The 23,409-nt window shown below is 32.4% G+C and overlaps 1 protein-coding gene across 3 annotated transcripts in view; it reads right to left on the reverse strand.

The window, feature by feature from the left end:
* Positions 1 to 1,299: 1,299 nt before the first annotated feature.
* The window catches only part of HEATR5B (HEAT repeat containing 5B), a 90,838-nt gene continuing 68,728 nt past the window's right edge, over positions 1,300 to 23,409 (reverse strand). For 2 of the 3 annotated variants that reach the window (XM_063077918.1, XM_063077917.1), the window contains exons 28-36: positions 22,055 to 22,292; positions 20,811 to 21,065; positions 18,866 to 18,993; positions 15,748 to 15,892; positions 15,020 to 15,286; positions 13,603 to 13,827; positions 7,909 to 8,060; positions 6,508 to 6,721; positions 1,300 to 2,023 (exon numbers count right to left, since the gene is read on the reverse strand). In XM_063077918.1, coding sequence (XP_062933988.1) covers positions 1,719 to 2,023; positions 6,508 to 6,721; positions 7,909 to 8,060; positions 13,603 to 13,827; positions 15,020 to 15,286; positions 15,748 to 15,892; positions 18,866 to 18,993; positions 20,811 to 21,065; positions 22,055 to 22,292 — 1,929 coding nt within the window. In that variant the 3' untranslated portion in view covers positions 1,300 to 1,718. The remainder of the gene's footprint in view (positions 2,024 to 6,507; positions 6,722 to 7,908; positions 8,061 to 13,602; positions 13,828 to 15,019; positions 15,287 to 15,747; positions 15,893 to 18,865; positions 18,994 to 20,810; positions 21,066 to 22,054; positions 22,293 to 23,409) is intronic. The other variant, XM_063077919.1, reaches the window with a different exon arrangement.

Below are 23,409 nucleotides of genomic sequence, written 5' to 3' on the forward strand. Positions count from 1 at the left end.
AATAATGTTCATAGCATTATTATTCATAACAGGCAAAAGGTGGAAACAACCCAAATGTCCTTCAACTGATAAATGGATAAACAAAATGTGGTACAATGGAATATTATTCAGCCATAAAAAGGAATGAAGTGTTGATTCACGGTACAACATGGACAAATCTTAAAAACTTTACACTAAGTCAAGAAGCCGGTCACAAAAGTCCACATATTATATGATTCCATTTATATGAAATGTCCATGATAGGAAAATCCACAGAGACAGAAAGTAGATAAGTGATAGCCTAAGGTTAGGGGAAAATGGGGAGATTCTTGGATGATAGCTAAAGGGTACAGGGTTTCTTTTTGGGGTAATGAAAATGTTCAAAATCGACTATGGTTATGGTTGCATTACTCTGTGAATATACTAAAAACCACTGAACTGTACATCTTAAATGGGTGAATTATATGATATGTGAATTAGATTGCAATAAAGTTGTCACCAAAAATAAAAACAAAACAAAAACAAGGAGAATAACTTTGGAAATGCAAGTCTGAAATGAAGAAATCAACCCTGCAGAAATAAAATCAGAAAAGAGGTAAGAGAAAGTGCCTGTCTGAGGTACCTAAAAGACGGAGTAAGGAAGAAAGACAAGGATGGGGCAGAAACAAGAAAGAATAAATAGCAGGTAGCCGGTGATAAATAGCTATACATTTTCGAATGTTCAGAAAAGTGAATTGCAACACCAAGGCCCATGGTTTGATCCCTGTACCAGTCAGCCACTTAAAAAAAAAAAAAAGAAAAAGAACTTGCTTTTAATATACAGTCTACGTTACACTGGTAAAACTTTGTGTTTAAAATTTGCTAAATGCTGTGGCAAACATTCATTTCATCAATTACCTATCTCGTGTGATAAAATTTCCATCGCATGGGAAACTGGCATAACTATAATTATGACTAACTCATTTTTGTATGCCTTGCAGCACTTAGCTTAATACCTTATACACAGTAGGCACTCAATAAATATTTGATGAACATAACTAACCATCATAGCCAGAACTTGAGGCTCTGTAATTACAAAACATAACTGAGGCCTAATTTCAGTTATTAAAAAAAAAAGCAGAACATTATGCCACATTTAAAACATTTTAATGGACCTTTAAATGAAAATTTTAATGTAGTTAACAACTAAAATACACACAAGCATAATTTAGTAATTTAATATGAAAGTAAAAAGATCCATCAGAAAGATAAGGACATTTTGGGAAATGCTTAGAAAATGTTCTGATTTTATTCATAGTATATACACCACAAAACAGACACTTTCCATTATTTTGGTTACTTCAAAATTTAAAATCTGCGTGTTTTAATTGAGTTATTTCATGACAGATGCTGAATTTTGACCTATTTTTCCTTGACAATATCTATACACTACCCAACTACATGATACAATTATGTTTTTAGCATTAAAATTTAAAAGACTATGGCTCAGTGTTTAAAAAATAAATTAATACAATAAAAGAGAAACATTATTGCAAGAAAATGAAAACACACTGACCACATGATAAGCGATCACTCCTTAAAAATCAGTAAGTGGTGTGAGCATTTTTCACTTAACCTACTTGGAACCACAATAATACCAATATACAAATAAAATAGAACACACAGTCTGGAATGATACAGTGGTTATCACTAATTAGTTGCTAGTTGACAATACACATAAAAATGAATGGAAGAACAAATTAAAAAAAACTTGTTTTTAGCTTAATTGTTGGTGCAGAATGTATGGTAGGGGCTGGCTGCCTGGCAGCTGCTTTAGCTTTGCTAGCTTGGCTTGCTCGAACAGCAGTTTCTAGACGTACTTTCAACTCAGGAGCAGCCCCCATTACTGTCTTGAAAGCATGTGGATACAGAGGTCCAATATGCATTAAATTCTGGAGAGCAAACTCATGAAGATCTTTGGAAGCTGAACTTGCTGAGGCAAAAGAATTTTCATCCAGCAGGTAAGAGATCAAAGTGGGAACTAAAAGAGCAAGTAATTGGACTCCTGTAAATAGCAAAGATAAAATATGAAGAATGATCAGGAACCTGAAGATTACAAGAAACTTTAATTTAAAAACTAGGCAATTACCATAGAAGACTGAATTATAATAAAATACAAGTAAACATTAACAACATATTTTAGACTTCAACGGCAACTCAAAATTCATATTCAATATTTACTAAATGCTCAATCTATGTTAGGGTTGGAAACCAGGTTTGTTAAGATGGTTTATTTTACATTTACATTAATTTGTTTTATTAAATAAATACTTGCCAAAAGGTCAAAAAGGAATAAAACACTTTACAATTGCCATCTGGTAGAATGTACTCTGAGAGTAAGATTATAAAATACTTAAGGCATTCTAGAATCAGGAGGTCGGAGTAGGAAACAGAATCCTGAGTATCATCTATTTACCATTATTTAACTAAAACTAGATATCTTTTTTAAAAAATAGAAATACAACTCTTATTCCATTTCATCATTCCCCAAAACCCACAGTGAGAAGAAATTCCTCAAAAATAAGGGAATACGTAAGCCTTAAAGTTAAAAAAGAAGAACCCACGTTTGGCTGACATAAATTCCCAGCTTTTAAAAAATGATTTCTTTGGAAGCTTAATCTCCTTTTGCTAGTCTTTGTATTTCCATATTAATAACTCCATCCTGGCAAATAAATTTCATTAAAGCTGATATTTTTCTAAACAATTAACCTTTATATGTAATTATGTATGTGTATATGTGTGTATATAAAATCTCTTATAATCAACATTGAGAATAATGATTTTTTCTCCTTAATTTATGTTAATTTTAGTAGAATGACAATAAATAGGATCAAAACTATAAGGGAGCAGGAAGTATCTGATAAAGCATATGGGATATAACACACACTGATGTCATCAAGGACAGTGATAATAATCAGCAAAGCCTTTCCAGAACCCCAATCCCACCCTGAACATGTACTTCCTATCCTTTCCCTGCTGTACTTTTCCTTGATAGCGCTTATTAATTTCTATATCTCACTATTATACCTATATCTAAAATTGATAAAGTTATATCCATTTTCACCTCTTTATAAAATTGTATGTGGATATATGTCTGTATATATCTCTATATAATGTAGATACAGATGTATCAATGGGTGGGTGTGGTGGGGCTTTTTGCCTGTGTTTTCCTACCAGAATGCAAGCTCCATGAGATCAGGGACTTTTGAATGTTTTATTTCATGCTGAATCCCCAATGCCTAGAACACTACCTGGCACACAGTAGGCATTCAATAACTATTTTTTAAATGAATAAACAAACACACTCTTTCCCCTGGAAGCCACCAAGAAGTTTTCAATTAATGGATTCTTTTTTTCCCATATTAGATTTTCAGAAGAAAGAAAGTAACAGCTGATATTTTAAAAGTCCCAAGTAAATCCTCCAATTTGCTAGATTTAGCTCAGTTTCCCTCATATAGAATGATAATAGCATTGAATAATAAGAACTGGCTTTCATAATGTAAATACAGTAAAGAATTGTCAAATAAATATAAAATTATCTTCAGTATACTGGCTTACTGAAAAAGGTTCTCAACAGCAGGTTGAAAATTTTGGTTTTAACAGTTTTAAAACATAACTAATTGGAAAAGTATATTATAAATTATTTAAGGACCCACTAATTATCCAGAAATGTGCTAAGACTTATAGGAAATATGTTATATAATTCAACTCTACCTAATGCTTTTATTACCTAGTTGACAGGAGTAGAGAGCACAGAGAACGAGAGAACTAAGTGCTAAAAATCTCGTCAGCCTTTGAGTATAGAGTTCATCAAGAGACTCAGAAAGCCACGGAATAATCTGGGATTTCATAGTTTAGCGATTATTACGAGGCCATAAAATAAGATGGGTGGTTATAACTACCAAATAAATTCTATAAGGGTAAGATAAGATTGGGCTGCATAAGAGGACAACATTTCTTGAAGAAATGAGATCTGACATAGGTTTAGTAGATTTGTATTTTAAAAAAAAGGAGGAGAAGAAAACATCTGAGGAAATTTAAAATAGTATGACAATGCATAGCAATTAAAATGAGCAAAGTGAGGAAATTAGTATGGCCAGGTTAGTAGGTACACACTGGGGAGCAGAATTAAAGTTTTGAGAACCAAGTAAAGATGTTCTAAATTGATGCTGTAATGGAAGAGGAAACTTCAAAATTCTTAAGCAAGGGAGAGATAAAATTGCTTTAGGTAAATCTGATGAGAAATACCAGCTAAGAAACTATCAGTTGCCTATTTATGAGGTGATTAGATGTAAAACTAAGAAGTAAGTTTCTCTTGAATCCTAGAGAAGTTTCAAAAAGAGACAGGACAAGATTTGAGTAACAGATTGAATAAAAATGAAGAACAAGGAGTCAAATATAATTCCAATGTTTTTAGCTTGTAACCTTTGTCATATAGGGTAAGAAAACATCCACTGCCTATTTCTTATAATGGATACTGTGAAACTGAAAATAAAAACTAACATTTGTAAATGAGGTGAAAAAAGCTGAATGATAAAACAAATTCAAAAGCTGAAAACTTACTTTCTTGGAATCATTTAACTATACAAAACATAAAGGTAAATATAAAAATGTTGCCATCAAATTAATATCATATACATTCACTCTTTCATTCATTTATTTGATGGTATCCTCCTAATGAATGCTATAATAATTCATTAACAGGATTCATTTACCTTTGGTTTTTGCATGGTTTTTAGTCTTATATTTAGTTTTAATTCTTAAAATAGGCCAACTACTTATCCTACTTCTTAAGTCTTGCTATAGTACAAAACATATTGTTATCTGAGCAAAGCAGTCCATTAAAAAATGAAGACACCATGATGGTGCTTATTGTCGATATACCTCACTGATAATATGACAAATTAGTCTGGTTGAGAGTTGAAATTACAGTGCTTTGGTTATTTTATACCTTAAATAAATGCCTTCTTATTTGGAAAAGGGTCATTAATTTCAGGGACATTGCTAAAGCCTAATTAGCTATTAAACTATATTTAATTACACGAATAATACAAAAAAATTCTAACTATTAAAAAAATCAAACAATACAGAATTAAAAAAAAAAAAAAAGGATTCCCTGTCCTCATGCAAAGTTTAATTCTAAACTACGGCACCTGTTCAGGAACCAATCCCAAGAGTTGACTCAACTTAAAAATATTCTAAATACTAAAAGGCAATAAGCTCAGTGCTGAAATTGCACAATGAATAAGATTTAGTTCTCATCTTTATGGAGTTTACAGTTAGTAAAATAAAAATACAAATAAAATTATGTTGCTTTGCCAAACATAAGCCATGATATTAGTCATAAATTTCCATCCAAATAACCTATATATTAATGTTACTAATTTCAACTATATTTATCAACTTCTCCAAAACAGCCCTTTCTGCTTGACTTCCTAATTTTGACACTGCTTGCATGTAAGACAGTAATAATTGCCTCTTCTCTTTCTCTTGTCCCTGATAACCAGTTAATCATCAAATCAGATCAATTTTTCTTTCACATTCACCTCTGCATTTTATTCTTCTATTGACATAGTTCTGCATTATTATTTTATAGGGGAACTATTGCAATAGCTTTTCAAAAATATCTACTACCTTTCCAATTGCATGTGAAATTTTTTCAAGAGAAGAAGAAAAAATTATGATAGGGAAAATTGGTAAAATTTTTATCTGGAAAGCAATCTAGCAACGTATATTAAAAGCCCTAGAAATGAGTATTCCTTCAACCCAATAATTGCACTTTTACGAATTTATCTGACAAAAATAATAAAAAATATGTACAAAGACATTCTGTACAAGGATATTCATCTAGTTATTTATAATCTTGAACAATGGGATACAGCTTAATATTACTAATTAAAAGACATTAGTTTAAAATGTATAGTCTTTCTACAACAATCAAAAATCATATTTTTAAAGACAAATATATTGTGATAAAACCAAGACTTTAGCATTAAGAGAATAAATAAAAGTATATAGTAAGCTGCATAAGTCTGGTTAAATGGATGTATGAGACAGTTTTTCATTAAATAAAAAAAAAATTTAAAACATCAAACTTAATAATGATGTTTAATACCAATGTTCATATGGTTATATTTGTTATAAAACTTTTATACCTCTATTATGAAGACTGGAATATGTTATTTTAAAAAATCTATCAAATATCCACATATTTCCTAGTTCTTAAAGGATGCATTCCTAGAAAATTAAAAGATTAGTGTGTTGAAATGCTGTCAGTAATTCTTTTTAACTTTCTGCTCATAAAAAAATAAATATAAAATCAACTCAATGCATCATGTTAGTAACATAAGCAAATACATTATGCTTTCAGATAGTAATTGCTTCTTATTAAACTCAGTATTGCCAAGGCCTGTGTCTAAAATCAAATAAGATTTATATATAAATCAGATCTTCATTTTGACTACTGGCTTTTTATAAGAAAATACTTACTGTTCTGTTCTTCCCCAAGAGCAACCAATGTTTCAAGAACTTTGATTCCTTCTTGAACAGCTAAAAGTTCTGTGTTACTGGCTGGTCTGTTTCTTTCAACAGCTTTTAGCTTTTCAACCACTATTGGAGCTAATGAATGGATATAGGGAGTTGCAAGGGCACGATTGGAATGTTGGAAGACTGAGAGGAGAAGCTGGTAACATTTGGCTTGAACCTATTTAAGAAAATCATTTTATCAATTAATGTATGATAGTTCTTATTTGCTCTACAATGACATTGCATCTTCATATGTACTGAAAAGAAGTTATATTGCAAGATGAAAATACAATGCCATTTTCTGCATAGAGAAATGAAGTAGAATAATGGAACCTTCAATAAGTTAACTAAATAAACTGAAAATAATAAAAAATATTCCTTACATGTTAATTACCATATCAATATGCTTACATAATTTGTATATTTCCATAGTGTGGAAGAATCTAGAAACCAGGAATTCCAATTTCTATTTTTAATTCTTCCTTTAATGTACAATTGTCTCTCCCATTTTAATCTAATATATTTAATAAGGAAGGATAATATTTGAGTGATTTAAGACAAAGCTATAAAAATACATTGCTTAGATACTTCAAACCCACTTGATTCTCTGGAAATTGCTTATACCAACTTAAGTTTTCTAGACATAGAAAGTAAAGTCTCACTGGCTCCATTTTAGATTTGAAAGACTTCATGTTAAAAATTTAGAAAAAAAAAGAAAGAAAGAAAGGCCTATCAATATATGCGACAAATAATGGAATAAAACTGTTTTAGTGCTTTGGTAGAATACAAGTTGCCAAGCCTTGCTGGACATCAGAAATGCCTGAGGAACATTTCAGAAATACAGATCCCTGAGCCACAAATCTGGAGACTCTGATTCAGGAAATAGTAGTAGAATCTAGGAATGTTTCTAACTGCTTTTTTTTCCCTCTGTGCAGCAGGTTTGAGAATCAATTGTTAGTTTAGACTTTGACATTGTAAAACAATAAAATTTATTTTCTAGACAAACTAGAGTTTCCAATAGGTTCATTAAATCAAGTAATAATGTAAATTTATTCTTTAATGTCCTTGGTGTTATTTAAAAAAACATTGGAAATATAATCATAGATTCATTCATGTAAAGCCTTTACCAGTATGGTCCATGGTTAATCAAATATTTTAGATATTGGAAAGTTTCTGCATATGTGAATAAACACACACGTCTCTCCTAGTGCTTAAACCCAGTGATCTCTTCCAGTTTTAAAAAGCCATACTGCAAATACTTAGGTTTTCATTATATGTATCACATATTTTAATGAATCAATCTGAAATTTTCCTGATAAAGTAGGATGTTGATCTCTATGTTTAATTATTTTGAGTGTAACTTACCCATGGGTCACATGAATTTAATGCATTTTTAAATCTGTTCATGCAGCCATTCTGTAATGACTGGACTCCTATTATTTCACTACTAGCAGACCACAGGAAGAGTGCAATTGCTGTTAGCATGCTTACTTCATCAGGCGTAGGCATAGAATCTTCTGAAAATGAAAAACAAAAAAAATGTGCTGTTTCTAAAATGCTTTGGAATTTCTATCTTGAACAATTCTCCCCCAACTCTCCCTAACATTTATAGCCTCAATCTAACACAGTCCACAAACAACTGTGTGACTAGAAGGCATCTACTAACTGAGGAAATGGGGAATTTTTTATTATAAGTCCTGGTACTTTAAGTCTTTCTCCTTGTTTTTCTAGATGGTACAATATTAACTGAAAAAATTTCGGGCAAAAATCCTACAAGAACTCTAATACAGAAAACAAATTTAAATATAAAATATAACATGGAAATAGAAAATTACTTAAAAGTCATTTAACTTCTTCAGAGTATAGATTGATCAAAAATTTCCAAACTCTCTCCTTGCAACAAAGTTAAATGGTTATAAGATGTTATAATTAGTTAAAAAATTCAGAGTAGACCTTCTTAGTAAGATCACCTTTCTATTTAGTAAATATAAAAACCTGTAAATTCCACACAACCATAAAAAAAATCTTGCACAATTTCCTGAAGACAATCTTCTAACACTTTTAAAGAATTTCTTGCTATTGCAATCATTTATTCAGAAATAGATACAACTTTAACCTAACAGAAATGCAGTATGTAATTAGAGATACAGGAAATACAGACATTTAGTCTAAAAAACAATACTACTGTACATATAAAATAAGAGATCCAAACTATTTTGTGATTATCATTTCTTCAACAACTGAACTCATCAACACTTTATGTGTGAATCTGGGCTAATTTGTTAACTTGTAAACACCTAACGATAATCAGTACTTTATTAGGCTTATGAACATATATATTTGATATGCTAACATTATCTCATGATGAGGATACTAGCTTTTCATAAAATAGAATGGGTGAAGAACAACAGTCTAGAAGTCCATTAACTTAACATAAAGAAAAACAAAAAGCTAAGAAAAAGGAGATGTAAAATTTGAAGAATCTCACCAATCTCACCATAATAACATGAGTCATAAATATAAAAAATCTGAGACTCCATAGAGAAATGTTATTTTAGGCAGAATGAGAACAATCTCTTATTCAGAGTTTGTGATACAGCATAAAAATTTTTTGTCAGAAAATTATTTTATTTTTAAATTGTGACTTTCAGAAGATTGGGCACTTAAAACAATTCTCCACTAAAAGGAACCGGAGCTTTTTGGAGGAATGAGTGATTCTACAACAGAGTAAGAGAAAATACAAAATTAGTCTGCTACATCTTGGTGCCAGAAAGTAAAAAAATGCTCAAGAAATAAAGGGGATATGTTAAAATAACAGTAATGGACTGACTGAATTAAAAGGAGAATCATGAGTCTGTACTGATAGTAATAAATAAACATATAAATATATAATAAAGGCAGGACAAAGAAAAAGCTCTTCCTTTCAGTAGAATGCCAGCTAATAAATGTAAAAGGAATAAAAGGTAGAGATTAGAAAATTATTATTTTGAACCTATCATAGTATAAATGATTCAGGCACAAATGCTAAAACCACTGTGTGAAAGTTTGATGGGGAACAGACAAATTGAGGTAGTCTCAAAATATCTCCTCAAGGATTAGTTACTAATTATAAAAGGGAAAAATGGCAGCTTTATAGTGGAGAAACATGGCAGGCACCATCTTAACAAAGTTACTAAAGTTAAGATTACCAATAGTGAGACAAAGCAACATTATACTCCTCCTTATATGATGCACTGAGAAAGACATAACATTACTTATGAAGCATTCCTGGCAAAAATGCATAAACTGGGGCCGACCCCGTGGCGCACTCGGGAGAGTGTGGCGCTGGGAGCGGAGCAGTGCTCCCGCCGCGGGTTCGGATCCTATATAAAGATGGCCGGTGCACTCACTGGCTGAGCGCGGTGCGGCCGGTCACAAAAATGACAAAAAAAACCCAAAAAACAAAAATGCATAAACTGAATCTAACATAAACTGAGGGGGAAAAAAAATCAGACAATTCGAAAGTGAGGAACATTCTACAAAATAGATGGTCTATACTTTTCTAATACATTAATGTCATAAACGATAAAGGTTTCGGAAATGCCCCAGATTAAAGGAGACTAAGGCAATATGACAACTAAATAAAAAGAAAAACATTCTATGATGATCATTATTAGGACATAAAATTGCATATTAGCACTGTATCAATGTTAAATTGCCTAAATTTGATAATTCTTCTGAGGTCATGTAAGGGAATGTCTTTGTTCTTAGGATATCCATGAAGTATTTAGGAGTAAATGAGTCATGATGACTTCAACATATTCTCAAATGGTTCAGCATAATTAATAATAATAATATTAGCAATAATGATAAGTGGGTCATAGAGAAAGTAGTAAAGCGTATGTGGCAAAATATTAACAACTAGTGAACCTAGAAGAAGGGTATACTGGAGTAAACTCAACTCTTCTTGTAGTTTTTGTGAAAGTTTGAATTTACTTCCAAATCAAAGGTTTTATAAATGAAAATTAAAAGTGATTCATTACATCCAAGGAGATTTACAGACAAGAGAGAGAGAGACAGAGAAAGACAGAGAGAGTCTGTGTCTGTGTATATTCACATACATACATGCATACACATTTTTTAAAGTAGAAGATCTCAGCTTTTATAATAGGAAAAGAATTTTAAAACTCTTCTTGTTAAGCAAGGGATCTGCTTGCCTTGCTATTCAAATACTATACCTTGATCATAACTGTGTCTCCTGACAATCCAGTTCTGCACAAAATATCTTAGGCAAGTTAATTCTAATATCAGACGTTTAAACTGACCACATCTGAATGATCTAGCTTGATAAAATATCAAAACCTTCCCTTATAATTAACAATTAAAAAAATATTTACTCTGGATTCCCTCCCCCCAAATTAAAGCAATATATATAATTTTTATTTATTTATTTATTTATTTATTTATTATTTTTTGCCTGGTAAGGGGATCGCAACCCTTGGCATAGTGTGGTCTGCACCACACTCAGCCAGTGAGCACACTGGCCATCCCTATATAGGATCTGAACCCGTGGCCTCGGCGCTACCAGTGCCGCACTCTCCCAAGTGAGCCACGGGGCCGGTCCAATATTTATATTTTTAATCAAATTCTTAACTATTTCTTCTTGTTATTCCTATATATCCATATATCTATCTACATACATATATACACATACATACATACATAAATATGGCATTTAATGTTTCATCGGTTTGTTAAAATCTATTTACTTAAAATTTACTTAAGAAGTAAAATATTAACTCTTGCTAAAGCTAAAATGGTTTTAGTAACATTAATAAAACTAAAATTTTCCCTCATAATTTTTAAAAATCATGTTATAAAAGTAATACATGTTCATTGCTTAAAATATAAAAAGAGTACGGTAAAGAAAATAAAACTTGAGATGCTATCACCCAGTGATTGAATAGGTTTAATTTCTAGGTTTTGGTTTATTTCTTTTGGTCTTGGTTAGTCTTTATATAGTTGCTTATAAACATGACACTTAATAGATATATAACCCAAATAAATATACTGTCATGTAGTTTAGAATCATTCCCACTAACAGACAGATATATTTGTCACACATTTTCATTACTATAAAATAGATATAATAGGTGATAAATAACCTTGAACATAATTTTTTGATCAAGGCCAAACAGTGTATTTTTAAAGGCTCTTTGTATGTGCTGCAGAATTGATTCCCTGAAAGTTGAAATGTCGTTTTCCTGATGCCAACTGCAGCTGTATACAGTCACATTAAAAAAAAAAAAAATCAGTTTTACAAGTAAAATTCACATTACTCTGTTTTTGTTTGTATTTCCTTACTTACTAATATGGCTGATTTATTTTTTATGCTTGGTGGTCATCTCTATTTCCTTTTTTACAATGGGTGTTCTTTACTTTCTTCTATTAAATGTTAAGTGTTTTTCTTACAGGACCTCTTTGTATATTATGATATCAACACTGACATAAATATTATTGTCAATTGTTCAACACTCTTTTTTTTAAGCTACGCTTTTATGTAAGGATGCTATGATGGGTAAAAGTTAATTTCTATATAGACCAATACATTGACATTTGCCTCTGGTATATTCCATTGACTTACAGTTAGTCCTCTGCCATTCTGACATAAAAGATTTACCTATATTTTCTTTGTTTTCCTATTTTTAAAATTTTATATTATCATTTTAAGTCACCTGATATTTATTTTGATTCATGATATAAAGTGAGGGCCTAACTAGAATTTATTTCTCAGCTAACTGACACAAACCACTTGAGGAATAATGAATGTGCCTTTATCATGTATTTCCATGTGAATGAATTCTGCTTCAAAGCAGTCTGTTGTTTCACTTTCCCATCCATTTATTCTTGGGCCTGTTCCGCACTTTTAGATAGTATAGAAATGTTTTAACAGGCGATATGACAAATCTTTCCTTACTATTCTTTGTTTTTAGTTATTTTACATTTTCTTTACAACAGAAATAAAACTTAAGAGAAAAAGTCAAACAAAAGAAAAATGGACAAAAATGTGAATAAATATTTCCTCCAAAATTAAACACAGACATGAAAACTGCTTATACAAACTAGGAAAATGAGAAATGCAAATTAGAACAGTAAAATAGTGTATTTTACCCATCATATAGCACAATTAAAAAGTCTAACAATACCAAGTATTGGTGAGGATGTGGTGAAATAGCAATTAATCACACACTGCTACTGGGAGTGTTAATTCCTATAGCTATGCTAGACAGCAATTTGGCAATGTCTGAAAAAATTAAAATTAAAATGTGCCATCGATTCTACTTCTAGGTGTATATCCTAGAAAATCTCTCACAGCACATGTGCATGAGGAATTTATAAGGATGTTCACTGCTGCAATGTTTGTAATTGGGAAAAATTAGAAACAGCAAAAATATTCCTTGACAGGGGAATAAATAATAATTGATAAACACGTGATAAAAAACTATGTAGGAGTTAAAAGAATGAATGAAAGTTTTATATATCCTCATTGATAGATCTAAAAAAATTTATTGTTGAGTGAGAGAATAAAGGTAAAATGAGATGCTATAAACAGAACTCATTCTGTATATAATACATATACATATTAATATAGAAAATATACTTATTTTTATTTATAGATATTTCTAGAATGCAATATAGCAATATCAAGATTGTGGTTCCATTTGGGAGTACCTTGGTAGTGACAGGTACTTCAATTTTCTCCCATATTTTATTACTTCTATTAAAAAAACATCTTGAAGCAAACGTATTACATATCAATTCTGGGTACATATTCTGTTCCTTTTTTTTTTTTTTTTAAACTCCCAAAATGTATGTAAGTGCTAAGAGCTAAGACAAGAGCATTTAAAGTCAACAATCCAGAAAGGGGTATTAAAATTCATATCTGAAAGATGTGACTAAAACACCTCTGAGGTGATTCAATGTTATACAGCAGTTTTCTGACAAGCTTATTCAACTAATTAATCAATTAGGGAACAGATAACCTATTAGATTAAAAACTGTAAAACTTTGATAGGTTACCTGGTTGAGAATATTCTAGGATGCATGCAAGAGTGCTACGAATTAGAGCTGTCCACTGTTTTTGAGTTTCTTCAGTTTTGGCCATTGAAAGTGTCACAATACTTTTAATCCCTTGAAGAGCTGCACTGACTGGTGGAGGAACCTGATTATCTGCAGACTTTACTGCTGTGTCTTTCAATATTCTTGCAATTAGGAACAAAATTGTGGGCAGGATTGTCATACATCCTGAAATAAAAACAAACCAGATTACCTCATAACTACTTCAATTGCAATATTATAGCTGTTTCCATTGCTTATATTTTTGGCAATTAATTGTGGTTTAATATTTATTTTCCTTGCTTTATACAAAATTTACTGCATTACTATTACTATAATTCAATGTTTGAAAAGAAAATAAAGTGCTTTGTTATTTCAAAGAAGACAGAATTGATAATTCTTTTTTTTCCCAACTAGCCTTGTTTTTGTGACTTCCAGTATTTAACCTATTTAATATTTCATGCCCTTCATAATGAAAATGAGAAATGACGATAGAAAAACAGAAGGGAAATAGTACTATAGACTTGTGAAGCATCTTAATAACTTGGTGAATCTTACAGCAATTCTAAGACATGTAATCAGCTCTCAGTGTACTAAAATCAGCCTAATCAAGCCAGGAAAATGAAGACTATTGAGGTAAGCAAAGAAGTGAAAGATTCCTAGATTTTGTAGCTGAAAGAAATTTAAGGTCATCAAACTCAACCTCCCACTTAATGAAAGAATCCCACTCCCCTCTCCAAAAAAGAATCCCTTTACCACTCTCACATGCAGCCTTGCGGCCTCTGCCTACAAAGCTCCAATGATGGAGAATTCATTATTTTCACATATGTAGTGTAACTCTACGAGCTAAAAAGATCTTCCTTGTGTTGAGCTGAAATTTAACTATATATCTATGGATACTGTTTTACCCTCCAGATAAAACAGAGGAAAAGTCTACTTTTGTTCTTCAATATCTGCAGAGAGCTATTTTCTTTTTCAGCCATAATTTATTTAGATGCTCTTTAGAGTTGGCTGTCACTCTCCTCTGACATTTCTTTCTTTAGCTTGTCAATGTTGCTCAAGAGTGGCAACTACATTAGAAAATAAAGACTTTAGTAATTTCACCTTATGTCTGTCTGCCGACACTCAATGTCTTTCCTCAATCTGTAGTTTCATCTCTTGCTTGAAACATATCTGAAAAGAGCACCTTGGAATTTTGGGGTTTTGAATTTTTAATCTTTATAGGCTCCTAAAGGTAAACAAACCCTTAAAAAAGATCAACTTCTCATTTCATACTTGAGATTTCAGAGGAAAATAAGTATAACAGTGCTGAAAATCGAAGGCAAGCTCATTTTTGTCTACTGTAATATAATACATTTCCAAATACTGATCAATACTGTACCAGCAGGTGAACAAAGGGATGGTAAATCAGAGAGTATGGTAACTGTGGATGCCACCAAACGAGCACTTTCTTCTGACAGTCGAGTTTCAGTGGCTATGTGACTTGGAGAGTCTGACATCTTGGTACTGAGATGTGGCATGTGCCGTACTAAAATGAACATCAACAGCTCCATAGTTGCAAACACAAGAGATTTGCCAGGAATGAGACCACCGCTGTCACCTCCTTCTCCTAATGCAGTACAGGACTCTTTTTCCATATCATCTTCATCTTAGGTAAAAGATAATTTGGTGAAATTTCCAGCAAAAAAAATAACAAATAGTATATAAAACAAAACAATAATTATATTTAAGAAATTCTTTCAAAAGGATTTACAAGTAAATGTCTACCTGATGCCACGTCTTTCTCAGTATAATTCTCTGCCTTACTAGAATTAGTTCATTTTTTACTTGGAAAATCTTTATTAGATATTTTCATTAGGTACGTATTTCATGATAGAAATAATGCATATGCGAAGTTGAACCAGATGAAACTACACTTTTGAAGGTGAAAAACAGTCAACTATCGGCAATTTCATTTCTAATAAAATTTCCTTTCTAATGAAAGTAAAGTAAATTTCAGTTTTTCTAAACATGTGATTAAATTTTACTTAAAATTTCCTGGCACTAATATTTTAAAAATTAGTGTACAAATAAGATTTACTTGAAGTTAGTGAAATTTTGAATGCTTACTTAGAGTGTTTCTTTTTTCTTGCAAATAATCCTGAGCAGCTCTTACTATCTGTTGTACAACTCCAGTAACCAGCAGCTGGACAGATGATGGATTCCAGGTCAATAAGAGGCGGTGCAAAACACTCAGCAACTCAACACCAATCAGCTATTATAAATTAATACAAATAAATTTAATTAATTGTAATTTCAAAGGACTATTAAAATCTGAGAAAATACACATGTAAAAATAAAGAAAAACTTGGTAGCTAAAATTTGTTCTTAAGTAAAGAATAAGAACATTATAACCACCTTGAGAAATGGTCACATTTTATCCCAACATATTTTCTTTCTTTTTTTTTTTAATCCCAACATATTTTCAAGCAACAAAAGACTTTATTTATATATTTAGATAAGATTTATATTCAAAGATGACCATTCTCTTATTGGGAAGAAACAGTTGGTCTAAAGAACAGTGCTACTAAAATTTATCATTTCCAACCTAAGCTGAGTACCCAAGAGTTGTCTACCAGAGACTGTAGGATTTTCTGGTGAGTCCCTCTCCTGTTCCCCTTAGCAACTATGACAAACTTTTACCACCCACTTCGAGCCTCTTTCAATCTTGCACATCAAATCCATCCAATAAACCTGCCTCAAATTTAAAAGAGGAGGAAAAAGTTTAACTGCAACCAAAGCCACCCTTACCTCTTCCCTTAATATCATGAGTCCAGCCTCTTATCTAAGGCTGGTTAATTTTTCCTCATGTGCTCTCTATTCCATTCTATTTGACTTCCCAGGGATTCTTCAAGGACATCAATCATATCTCACATGTCTTCAGCCACTCTTTCTAGTAAAGCTACTCTCCTCAGTGCAAGGAAAATGCTCAAAACTCTCATATCTAATGCCTGTCCCCTCTCACCAAAAGCCTCTCAGATCCTTTTATCCACCCCTGTGTTTTCTTCTGTCCTGCTCCTTCCTTACCCAGACTAGATGCTTCCACCTCCTTTATCCTTTCATTCACTCCTCCATCTTCTACAAACTGTTTTCTACCCAGCTAAGAAAATCCTCTGTGGGAGGTCACCAGTAACCTCCTCTGTACTCTTTTCTGTCCTTATTTACTGGATTCTGTTTCTTTTGATACTGCTGTTTACCCTTCTTGAAACTCCTATCTTGTCTTTGATAACTCTGTTCTCTTTTGCTTTTCCTCCTACCTCTCTAGTAGTCTCCACTGCTGATTTATTTCCCTCTTCTCAATCCTTAAATGCTATTTATCTTCATGGTTCCAATCTTGGCCTTCTTTTCTTCTTCATTCAGTTTTCCTAGGCTAGCATACTCTTTAATTCTCTAGAATTATGAAGAGAGCCTCATAATTTGCCTCCCTTCTCGTCCCTTAAAAACCAACCTCTATAAGGTTGATAGAGTACTCCTTCTAAAATATAAAGTTAATCATGTGATTCATTTAAACATTTTTAATGATCCCCGATCATTTTCAGGATAGGGTTCAAACTCCTTTACATGCCATAAATAAATGTGCATGATTTGGTCTTTACCCTGTTGTCCAGCCTTATCTAACCTCTGCATGTTCCATTCACATCAGCCATAGTAAAAGACTGCAGAGCCCATGAACTTTCACGTTACCTTATGCCTCCTAGTCTATGCATTTGTTCTTCTTTCTCAGATAAAAACCCATCCCTCTTGCACTGCTTCACTAATTCACCTTTTTAAAAAAATTTAACCATCTTCTCCTCTAAGAAGCCATCTTTTACTTTCCTATCATAATGGCGGTGCTCCTCCTCTCTATTCTCATTCTACATGTACATACACTAACATAGTACTTACCACACTATACTTATTTCCTAATCCAGGTGCAGTAAAATAATTTTTGACATCTATAGCCTCAAACTGTGTTTGAAGGACAACAGGCACAGGGTGAAAGTAGTTGGATAAAATATGAGTCAGTATACTCTGACAATGTTGAAATTATAGAAAAAAAATCCATCTAATTTTTTCCACTGTAAAGCAATACTTGAATGAATAAAATATTACTAAATCTAAAAAATAGCTAGCTGTGTGAGATATTATGTTAAAACCCAAATAACTGAGTTTAAATATAGTAGCCCCTGTTCATTCACAGATTAAACCTTACAGGTGGGACTATTTGAAAAAATCCAGAAGATTCTTTAGAAATTTGTAGTTTAAATGAGGTACACAGCTTCAGGCTACAAGGCTGGGGTACAAAAAGAGCAAATCAGTAAGTAAATCTTGTCTTTTTTTTTTTTTTTTGGCAGCTGGCCAGTATGGGGATCTGAACCCTTGACCTTGGTGTAACAAGGCTGTGCTCTAACTGAGCAAAACACACAGCATGTGTTTTGTTTTATTTTTGGTTAGCATCATGTACAAAAAATAATTTTGATATGATAAAATTATATCTACTTTATTTTTTATCTGTTGCATTTTGTGAAAAATTACCCCAAATAATATCATGTGGTAGTGGTGTCAAAAGAAATGGTTCTTATCATCATGAAAATAAAAAAATTCCTAATTAAAAAGAATAACAAATGCAGTATAGCTTGTTTCTGTACATGAATAAAGTCCCCTAAATATTCCATACAGAAATTAGAAAAAGTAGGGCTAGCCTGTTGGTTCAGTTGGTTAGAACACAGTATTATAACAATAAGATCAAGGGTTTGGATGCCTGTACAGGCTAGCTACCAATAAAGAACAAACAAACAAAAAAAAAGAAATTAGAAAAAGTAGTTCATTAAACTTTAGATAAGCACTTGTGCTAGCGCAAAAAAATTTCCTTAAATGAGAGATAAACCTTTATCAAACATTCAAAAGTCACATGATTTATTTAATAGCCTTGTAATCATTAACTGGAACTGAAGGTATCCTTAAATTTTTAGTTTACTTCACTGTTGATGAACAAATCAAAGAAGGTATAGTGACTATTTCTAGTCTAGTTCTGAGTGGTCATCCAAGATTCAGTAGAGCCAAAATCATGGATACTTATATATTGTATTAATTCTAATTAATTAATATGATATGTAATATTTATTTCCTATGTGAGAACAGTATCTTAAGATAAGTATGATTAAAACAAGGCACACAATCAATTATCTATTATAGAAACACACTGTACCTGATCTTCCGCAATATGGATTCGGGCATAAGGAGAATCTAGCAAGGTATGTAAGGCCTGTAGGCATGCTGTAACGTGTTCAATAGGCTCCTCGGGTCTAGGGGAACAAAGAAACTGTATACTCACACCTGAAATATACAAAATAAAAACATGGGTTTCTCAATATAAAATACATTATATTGCTTTGAAACCATCATTTTCTCTCTATTTTGATTTATTCTTTTACAGATTACTTTAACATATATTTATTAATGCTTTAAAATAGAGTTCAAAATAGTTTCCAAGCTAGGCAGCCAAACTCAGCATAAGGTGGTAGCTCTGCAATTAGGTTAATCTTCAAATTAGGTATGTGTGGAAGAAGAAATCCCCATGCCATCAGGCTGATTATGAAGACATTCAGTTATTTATTTCTATGACCAAATAATACATTAAATAAATTTATGAACATTATAAAATTATTTTTCATTAAATGGTTGCCAAACAATTTTTCATACATACAAAGTTTTTTAAATGGCAAGCTATAAAGGCACAATAAATATCATGGGTAACAATTGCTCCTAATCTGTACAAGGGTAAGGTCATTGTTTTAGAAGCTTTTCACATTTTCATTTATGAGATCTACTGATGAATTCTTTTTTTTTTTTTAATTTTATTTTGTCGATATACAATGTGGTTGGTTATTGTGGCCCATTACCGAAACCTCCCTCCCTCTTCCCTCTCCCCACTCCCACCCAACAATGTCCTTTCTGTATGCTTGTCGTGTCAACTTCAAGGAATTGTAATTGCTATGTCTTCTTCTCCCCCCGGTTTTTTTTGTGTGTGTGTGAATTTATTTATTTATTTTTAGCTCCCACCAATAAGTGAGAACATGTGGTATTTCTCTTTCTGTGCCTGACTTGTTTCACTTAATTCTCTCAAGGTCCATCCATGTTGTTGCAAATGGCAGTATTTCATTCTTTTTTATAGCTGAGTAGTATTCCTTTGTGCAGATATACCACATGTTCCGTATCCACTCATCCGATGATGGACATTTGGGCTGGTTCCAACTCTTGGCTATTGTAAATAGTGCTGCGATGAACATTGGGGAACAGGTACACCTTCGACTTGATGATTTCCATTCCTCTGGGTATATTCCCAGCAGTGGGATAGCTGGGTCATATGGTAGATCTATCTGCAATTATTTGAGGAACCTCCATAACATTTTCCATAGAGGCTGCACCATTTTGCAGTCCCACCAACAATGTATGAGAGTTCCTTTTTCTCCGCAACCTCGCCAGCATTTATTGTTCAGTCTTTTGGATTTTAGCCATCCTAACTGGGGTGAGTTGGTATCTCAGTGTAGTTTTGATTTGCATTTCCCGGATGCTGAGTGATGTTGAGCATTTTTTCATATGTCTATTGGCCATTTATATATCTTCCTTAGAGAACTGCCTACTTAGCTCTTTTGCCCATTTTTTAATTGGGTTGCTTGTTGAATTCTAACGTTACACCTTACCAATTGTGTTCCTTTCCATCCTCAGTAAACATAAGATCACTAAAAGCTTCATTAGAATACATAAACTCTTAAATGATAAAAGAGCAGTCATAAACTAATTATAAATTAGGATTCATTCAAATTTGCTTAAACTTTTTTCTTCATGAGACAATCTAGGTGCCAAGTAAAAAGAAAACCTGCTGTTGAATAAAATATAAAACATTTTTTTTCTTGAAAATTATTCGATATTGCTCTGGGAGTAAACATGACAGCTAAAATTTTTTAAGAGTAATTTTTAATAATTTAATTTATAGATAAAAATTAAATTAACAACTTATAGGATGAGCTGAAAAATCCATTTACTACCCCTTCTCTGAACTGTGCTATACAAAACTTTTCCACAGCATTAGAATGAAAGATATGAATTTTCAGAAGTGACAGATCTTAAAATGATTGATATGACACACCTACCTAAAATCAGATGCATTCTGTCTTTGTTAATTTCTGGCAAAGATTTAGCATTAGCTGTTGCTCCTGATGCCTGGTTTAAATTGACAGATGTAGAACGTTTTTGTAAACCAGATATTGCTGCTGCTTCTGTAGAATCTGAACATGTAAATCCTGTGCTATTTAACCAAAGTGCCACTGCGTGGAGAATTGGGGCCCAGGAATTCCGATAGTGAAGTCTAGCTGTATCAATAGTCTCAGGAGTATAAAATGCTCCACCTGTAAAACAATCAAAAACATTACATTCTATAATAGGTGTTCACTCATTTATGAACAACTAACTTAAAAATACCTGTTACATATAAAAGAGTAAACTGGTCAAAAAGCTTCTCCTCTTTACAAAGCCACCAAAACTAACCACTTTCCTGCAGCTGCTGAACTAGAATGCCCATCTCTTCCTCACTGATGCTGGATTTCCAGCCTTTCCTCTACTACTATTGATGCCACTAAATATCCTTACCTTTTCCTACCCTGTTGTCACAGGAATTTACCTAGTCATTGTTGTCAATGGCTCCTAAAACCCTTATCACCTTCTCTTTCCACCATAAACAGGTAACTGTGTCTCTTCTTTCTGTTTTTCTCCTCTTCTGCTATTCCTCCCCATCTCCTGTTTCCACTACCAATACTGAGGACTTCCTTATCTCTCCTTGCTGTCATGATGGATTAAGAAAGGAAAAAAAAGGGGAGAACTCCGTTATCGTTATCATTAATATATGGGAAGAGGAATGGATTCTTTGACTAGGGACTGATAATACATTTTCTAAATAGGAAAAATGTTAATGATAATTTCTATATTTCTTTCAATAGGAAAACTATATATAGTACAAACAAACAATTTGCAAAGGTCTTTAGTAACATCATTCATGAATGAGGAATTCATATGAAAATCTATACAATGACCACTACAGCAACCTACTTCATCATGAATACGCATAATTATTTGTTACCCATAGTTACTTAGGGTATCACTGTAACTCATACAGCTATTACTGTAACAGTACTAACATTTTGCTTCAGCTAACAAGAAAAGCTTTATGCTTTATCTTGAATCCATAAATCACATGGAGAACATGCCCTAAATGAGACAATGTCAATTTTAAGTCCACAGAAATTTAAGATATTATTGTTACTGTTGTTGCTAGCCTCTACCAAGTGTTTAATTATTACTTTGAACTCCATAAAAGCAAAACTCCAAATGCAATACTTACCATCTGCGGGGAGCTGACTTGCAAATTCAGCTGGTAAAGTCAAAAGTGCATAATCTTTTAATGCTGCCAACCACAGGCGGCTGAGTGTTGGCAGTTCAGGTTGTACCAGTGTTATTAAACTATCTGGTGGTAGTTCATCTATTGTACCATAGTCGTCATCATCATCATCAGTATTTTTAATTGCTCTTTTTGGTTCGGATTCTGCTTCCTTTTTAATATTCATAGCAACCACATACACCTAATAAGATATTCAGGAGGAGACAATAACAAGGCATAAGATAAGGTAATTGGGTATAGATATTAGAAAGTATACAACTGCATGATTTCCTGATAACCACAAAAGAGTAATTCTGCCTGCTTTGAAGGCGATTTTTTTACTATCTGACTTCTGACTATTCCTGTCACAGCATATTCATTGAGTAGACTTCTCTGAGTGTTTTCTGGCTTCCCTTGTTCTACTTTACAAAGCCCCCCTTTGACCTTTTTTTTTTTTCCCCAAAGGGTATAACTTCCTGTTTACTGCCTCCACTTTCCTAGACTTATTAGACACAATCAAATGGCATTCAAAGAAGAAAGCTGAGAGGGGGAAGGTGGCCAGAAAACGGATTTCCAAAAATATCCTTCTAAATCCATTCTTAAATAGTCCTTACGTGATATTTAGCAATGTAGCATTTACAACAGATAGCATTTACAACAATATAATTTGCTGGTTACATATATTATCTGTACACTTTCTCTCTAGTTTGTGAACCAAAAAGACATATAATAGCAACTTTCCTAAACATAATTGTAAAGATTCTTTTTTGTTGAGTTATATTTGTTTGCTTTCCTTTGTTTTTGAACATATATTTAGGCTTTGGCAACTGGCACACACGAAGCTGAATAACATATTAATGAAAAAGCAAAAAATAAATAAAGGAATGAACAAAAACCAAAAAATTACAATGGGTAAAAATCTTGAGAAAACTGCTTTCCTCTTAGAGAGTGTTATTTCCTTTGTAACTAATGAGAAAGTCTATGTATCTGTATAAGTATACTATTATAAGCTTCTTGATTGGAGGGAGTGTGTCTTATCTCTATTCCTGCACTAAGGAGACAGTTACTGCACAGAGAAAGCATACAGTAATTGACTGAGTTCTAAAGTAATAACTTTGGATCTCAAGTTGTAAATATTTCACATTCATATTTTCTTGTGGTTTTAAGCTAGCTTTTCCCCCTTACATTTTTTAGTTATGCTGACATTTTTTAAAAATTTCACAGTAAGCACTATAAGTATATTCAGCCATTCTTCACTCATCAGATCCTTACTAGGTGCTTTTGACTTGCATTTGTTATTGTGCTAGGCTCTGAGACAA

The sequence above is a fragment of the Cynocephalus volans genome, chromosome 14 (genome assembly GCF_027409185.1).
Source record: "Cynocephalus volans isolate mCynVol1 chromosome 14, mCynVol1.pri, whole genome shotgun sequence".
Taxonomy (NCBI): domain Eukaryota; kingdom Metazoa; phylum Chordata; class Mammalia; order Dermoptera; family Cynocephalidae; genus Cynocephalus; species Cynocephalus volans.